We start from the raw sequence: 6,055 nt of genomic DNA, 5'->3' as shown, positions 1-6,055 counted from the left end.
TACGGCCGGGGGGTTGGTCTCTGAGAAGTCATCCTTGAGGAGAGGGGTCTTTCCCGCCAGGCTGACACAGCGCGTCGGGGGAAGAGAGTCCCCTGCTAGTGATGACCCCCGGGCCTTCAGAAGGGCCTCCCTCTCCAGGGTAGAGCTGCAGTTCCTAAGGAGTAGAGCCTCCCCTGCTAGGCTGACATGGTTTCCAAGGAGAGGAGCTTTCCCCGAGACACCTCAAGCAACGCTTGCCTTATGCCCCTTATCCCTGTTCCCGTCCTGAAAGTGGAATTGTCCCTGCTCATCCTTGCTTTCTCTCTGCCAGTGGAAGTCGCCACTAAGGCCAACCCCTGGGACGGGAAGACACTGAAGCCCGAGAGTGTGCGATCACAGCTGGACACGTCCCTGGAGAGGCTGAAGAGGACGAGTGTGGAGCTCTTCTACCTCCACGCCCCTGACCATGGGACGCCAGTGGAGGAGACGCTGCGTGCCTGCAATGAGCTGCACAAAGAAGTAAAGTGGGAAGTCCAAACCTGGACCATCACTTGATTCCTTTCCTCCCACAACTTTTTTTAAACCAGGGCTGCTTGTTGTGCCCTTCTACAGTGCCAGGTTTGAGCAACACTAGGAAGAGGGGACACAAATGAGCAGGGCAAAGCCAAACAACTGGTGCTCCGTTGTGTGTTCACGTGGTGCACTTTGTTCTCAAAAGCTTGTGGAAACATTAGAACATCTGAACTTTGCTTTCAGCCGTGTTAAATGACTGGGCTAAGACCAGTGCTAGTAATGGATGAAGAATTCCTGAATTGCATTTATCCACTAGCGCCATTTAAATTAGAAGGTGTGAATTCAAAATGAACAGAAAGCAGGAAATATTTTTGTTAGGTCTTATAATTCATAGTCACTTAGAAGAGATGAGGAGAGAACTCAGGAATAAAATCTGGTGGCTGTCCTTTTCATCGTATACATCTCACACCATCTAGATACAAATGCTCTGTTAAAAACTGGAACTGAATACAATTTTATTCCTCTGCAGGGAAAGTTTAAAGAACTCGGTCTATCAAACTACGCAGCATGGGAGGTTGCAGAAATCTGCACCATCTGCAAATACAACAACTGGGTGATGCCAACCGTGTACCAGGTGAGGGAGAGGGGCTTGCTGTGGTCCAGCAAATCTTTTGTGGAGGCTGAGATGAACAAAAACCAAAAGAATACGAGGGTTCAGACCAGAACAGCGTACAGGTGGTTCCCTGTGTCCTTACAGCAGTGCTCTGTCACCGTGGGGAGGGGTTTGGGAGCCCCAAATTCTGGACCAGTCCCCAGTGTGCCAGATGTAAACACAGAGAAGGAAGCTGTTGCAGTAAGGCTGGGAAGTCTGTTCAGGACACGCGTGATCAGAGAGGTCATTTCTCAGAAGAAGCCGAGTATGCGTTTGTTGTTCAAGTCAGTGACTGTTGTGGAACTTGAGAGTTTTTGCGTTATTTGCAATGCTTTAGAAAGTGTTCCTAAGCAGACAATAACCCTTTGTGACCTGAAGCTGTTCTTCTGGATAAGATAAGGGTATTGCCAGGAAAGTGCGGAAAAATGCTGTTCCAGATTCTTGTGACCACTGTTTGAAGTTCTTTGGCCCCCCTCTTTGTGCAGGGTATGTACAACGCCACCACTCGCCAGGTGGAAGCCGAGCTCCTCCCTTGCCTGAGATACTACGGGCTGCGGTTCTATGCCTACAATCCACTGGCAGGTATGAAAAGGGAAATGGGGAGACTTTGAGACAAAAACATGCAAAATGGGGGCTCTAGGAGAGCCAGCCCATCACTAAACGTGCTGCTGATCCTTTGCAGGAGGGCTGCTGACTGGCAAGTACAAGTATGAGGACAAAGACACACGCCAGCCCACTGGAAGATTTTTTGGGAATGACTGGGCTCAAGCCTACAGGGACAGGTATGGTTTGAGCCGATAGAGGAGCAGGGAGATGCGGCAGGAATGGCTACTTAAAAAAACCCATACTAATAATCAGCCAAGAGGAAGCAGAATTGACCAAAGTTTGTGCAGTGATTACGTCTGCACACGTGATTGTGGCTGTGGCTCGTGACTGAGCTTTGCAGAGTGGTTTTTAGGCTCAGCTTCCTCCCAACTTGCAGTGGGGTTACAGAAGCCCTTGAGGGTTACGCAGAGCTGCCCAAGGCTTCCTGAAAGCCTCTTGTACTTGCTTAGCATGTAGATGTATGATTCACTGGAGGTCCTGAGGGCAGTAAGTGATTTCTCTTCTTTCAGGTACTGGAAAAAACACAACTTTGAAGGAATTGCCCTTGTAGAAAGAGTTCTGAAAGACGCTTACGGCTCCAACGCACCCAGCCTGACCTCTGCTGCGTTGCGCTGGTTGTACAATCACTCCAAACTGCAGGTAAGAGCTCGATACAGCTGCAGCCAGAGGCCTGCGCAGCACCACCAGAACCGTGGCAAATGAACGGGGAGATGTCTGCATACAAATAGTTTTAATTTGCACATCCTGTGGGCTTGGGGCATTCCCAAGGGAACGTTGCTGTACGGCCTCTGCCTGCCACGCTGTGGCAGTGAGCTCTGCGTGTCCCCACCATGTCCTGTGTTCATAGGAAATGGAAAATTTTAAGTGCTAGTTTGTGGGGTCTTGGCTTCCCACCCAGCCAGCTTCCCTGTCAGGAGATGACTTTGCTTTTCATCTGGCTAGGGAATTAATCATTATATTCCCCAAAATGTTCCCCTAATCCCCCATGAAGTAGGAGTTGGCAGCTTTTGAGGCATTGGCATGGCTTGGAGGTGTTCTGGCCTTGTGAACAGAACTCGGTGGTGTCAGTTGTGTAAACGTCAGGAGTTACTGAATGTTTTTTACTGGAAAGAAACGATTTAAGTTTGACCTGCAATGGCTTGGGAGCTGAACCAGGTTTCTTTTGGGATTAGCAACTCCTCTTACTGCTTTCCAGGGTTCTCTTGGAGACGCAGTGATCATTGGGATGTCCAACCTGGAGCAGCTAGAGCAGAACCTCGACTACAGCGAAGAGGGTCCCCTGCTCCCGCAGGTTGTGGAGGCATTTGAGAAAGCCTGGAACCTGACTGCGCACGACTGCCCCAACTATTTCCGCTAGAGACAAGGGTAGGGACAAGAAAGCGGGTGTTGTGGATAATCGAGCACAAACCTCTCAAAGGATGACAAATGCACTTAACCACCCTCCCCCTTTGATGGATGTACAAACAAGTTGTGATTGTTCCCTGTATTAATGAAGCTTTGTAGGATCCACTACAGCTGTCAGCACTCGTATTGGGCCATGCCTTATTCCTTCTGTGCAGCACACACTATGATTTAAAGATGCAGTTGATGGGGGAAATGGACACACAACTGGGTGGAGGCTCCAGTTCTGCCTTAGTAGATCTTAAATAATTACATACAGTAATAAAACTTTTTTCTGACAGACCCTATCTGTTGACCTGGCTGGCATCTCCTTATTAGTGACTTTGAGGTAAATCACCTCTTCTGAAGCTTTTAGCAGATCAAACCCTCGGCATCTTCCCCAGGGTCAGGTGGGCCGTGTCTAAGCTGCATTATGTTTACAGGTTTTCTGCCTAGCCTTCATGTTTGAGGCAGCATTTCCTCAGATCTCAGGGTACTCAAACAGTAACAGGCAGCAGTGACAACCATCTGAAGTTTTATATATAGATTTATATTAAAAAAACCCAAACATAGTTAGATCATCTTGGAGCTGATCGTCCTTGTCCTGCTGGTGCAAACAGGGAGGGGAAACATCCTCCTCTTCTCTCTAAAACAGAGAACCGTAGAGTGTCCAAGTGCACAGACTGCTGCTAGTCCTCATTGCTGTCATCATCCTCTTCTTCCTCCTCCTCCTCCTCCTCTTCCTCCTCCGCTGTGTTTCCCACAAGCTTCTGGAAATCTCCCGTCTCAGAATTCCACAGGAATTTGATGGTGACTTTAAACTCCGCCATCTCGTAGCCAAAGAGTTTCTAGGAAAGGACATAAATCCATCATTCCCATTTTATTGGCTCCGTGGCCAGCACAGCAAAGCTCCTGACAGTAAATAACACTCCCAGATGGGAACTGCAGCAAAGCAGGAGCCAAAATAATCATAGCAGGGGTTGAGCACTCCCACTAGGAATACGTAAGGGTGTTTGCTGCGCCCTACTGAAACCCAGAAGTGCTGCTGACCTTCCTGTGAGAACTCGCACCCTCAGCACAATTAAACTGCAGTTAATTATTGGTACTGGGGGAACTGGGGCTGGTGCTGCGTTACAGCATTACTCACCAGGACACGGGCTTGTTCGGGGGTGAGAACGTCCCCTTCTTTGCAGACTTCGTAGTCGGAAAGCAGCGTCACCACTCCTGCAGGAACAGCTCTTGAGGCGGGCTCAGCAATACCGAGTGAGGCCACCGAAACGTGGGGCACAGGGCTGAGGCACTCTCAAACACTGCCCTCGGTAGCTTAAGTCTTTCCATGCAAATATTTGTGCACCCCAAGAAGCTGGGTGAGATGAACTCTTAAAAAAACCCCAAAACCCTCAGCAGGTTTCTGAATGGGTTAGGCCCTGGTGTCCCCAGTGAACAAGGACGGTATCTGGTGGAAAGCCGGTTATTTCACTTGGCCTTCACCATCACTTTGGGCAAAACAGCTCTAGAAAAACATAATGAGCTCCAGCACGAGCTGAACAAGGAGAAAATTCTCATTGGATTTCCCTCCAAACTGAATTCTCCCCAGTTATTTACCATTCTCCTTGAAAGATCTTACCTATGCAGAGAAGAAACAACGCTTACCTTCTCGGCCGCTTCACATACCTTTCTTTAACGCCGTCGGCAAGCCCAGCTGCCGCAGCTGCGGCTCCATGGAATGGGGGAACTGCTCCAGGGGCCCCGTGTCCAGGCTCACTGTGTACGTCGCCTTGTTCCCTGCGCGCGCAAAGTCCACCTCTTTGAATGTGGAGAACCACCTGAGACAGAGATGGGGACGAGAGCTTCACCTACGAGAAGGATTCCCTTGGGCTGAGACGAGGATTGTGGTGCAGCCCGCCATAACTCCTATAAGTGAAGGAGTTGAGTGGAAAAAAGGCTGTTCCAAATCGTGGACACGTGTACTTACTCATCCACCTCCTCTCTGGTGCGGTTTGTGAAGAGGAGACCGACTTCACCTCGCAGGTGTTTGCTGACCTGAAAGGGAGAAGCCATCCGTGGGGCTTGAGCAGCACCCAGGGACTTAATCTCTAGTTTTTGGGTCTAACAACAGAGCTTTTGTGTTACAATCTGGATGGATTCAATTAAAATGCCCACAGGGAGGTGATGCGAGGCAGCTCCGTCATCTCTGGGCGTTTATTTTGTGACACGGCCACGAGCCTTGGGGACACAAAGGAAAACACCCAGCCCCTACCTTGTGCAGGTTCTCCTTGTACTCGCTGCTTGGCTCACGTCCCAGCGCCACCATCATCACTTTGTTCTTCCCGAAGAAGATCCTGGGGTGGGAAGAGGAGAAGGAGAAGGAGGAGGAGGAGGAGGAGGAGGAAGGGTGGGAGCTCCCGGGCCGCGCTTCCCTCTCTCCAGGCGGCATCACCTCTGCCGCCCCACCTCACCTGCTGTGCTTCCAGGCGTTCCGCACATCCTTCAGCTTGTTGTTTCTCATGTTGGCCACAGAGAAGACGAAGATGTACTTGTAGGTGTCCACGCATCGCCGCAGCTGCGAGGCACCGGTTAACCGGGAGCGGGGAGTGGGCACTGGGGAAGCGGGGGACCGCGCCGGGCCACCCTTACCTCAGTGATCAGCGCCTGCTTAGCCTGCAACCCCTTCCTGGGCGTCTTCGTCAGGGAGACTACAGGAAGCAGAGTAGAAGAGATGCGCTAGGGCGGAGAACGGGAGGGAGAAACGAGACGAGAACGAAGGACAACGGAACACCTACCTTTGCGGTCCCGCTTGGACTTGGGCATGGTGCCGCCGTGCTTCGAGGACCCCTCGGCGGCGCGGGGGCTGCTGGGAGCGCCCTCGGGCTGCCTGCCGTGCCGCCTGCGCCCAGCCGTCCGCTGCTCAGGCGGAGTTTTCGC

General features: G+C 51.2%; 2 protein-coding genes across 2 annotated transcripts; one reads left to right on the top strand and one right to left on the bottom strand.

Moving 5' to 3' along the window:
* Positions 1 to 310: 310 nt before the first annotated feature.
* Positions 311 to 3,121, top strand: LOC104533590 (aflatoxin B1 aldehyde reductase member 2-like; the record flags this gene model as incomplete). Its single annotated transcript, XM_010181680.1, has 6 exons — positions 311 to 498; positions 1,022 to 1,126; positions 1,630 to 1,726; positions 1,827 to 1,926; positions 2,260 to 2,389; positions 2,946 to 3,121. Coding segments are annotated over 6 exons (782 nt in total), but the record flags the coding sequence as incomplete, so codon positions are not given.
* Positions 3,122 to 3,716: 595 nt separating this feature from the next.
* Positions 3,717 to 5,975, bottom strand: MRTO4 (mRNA turnover 4 homolog (S. cerevisiae)). The gene is made up of 8 exons (XM_010181678.1): positions 5,914 to 5,975; positions 5,768 to 5,826; positions 5,590 to 5,693; positions 5,391 to 5,472; positions 5,106 to 5,173; positions 4,805 to 4,956; positions 4,278 to 4,354; positions 3,717 to 3,978 (listed from the first exon to the last, which is right to left on the bottom strand). Exons 1-8 carry the CDS (start codon positions 5,939 to 5,941, stop codon positions 3,820 to 3,822), a joined length of 729 nt encoding a protein of 242 aa, XP_010179980.1. The 5' UTR covers positions 5,942 to 5,975; the 3' UTR covers positions 3,717 to 3,819.
* Positions 5,976 to 6,055: the final 80 nt, after the last annotated feature.

The sequence above is a fragment of the Mesitornis unicolor genome, unplaced genomic scaffold, assembly GCF_000695765.1.
Source record: "Mesitornis unicolor isolate BGI_N332 unplaced genomic scaffold, ASM69576v1 scaffold45223, whole genome shotgun sequence".
Lineage (NCBI taxonomy): Eukaryota > Metazoa > Chordata > Aves > Mesitornithiformes > Mesitornithidae > Mesitornis > Mesitornis unicolor.
This window is presented reverse-complemented; position numbering and strand designations above follow the sequence as displayed.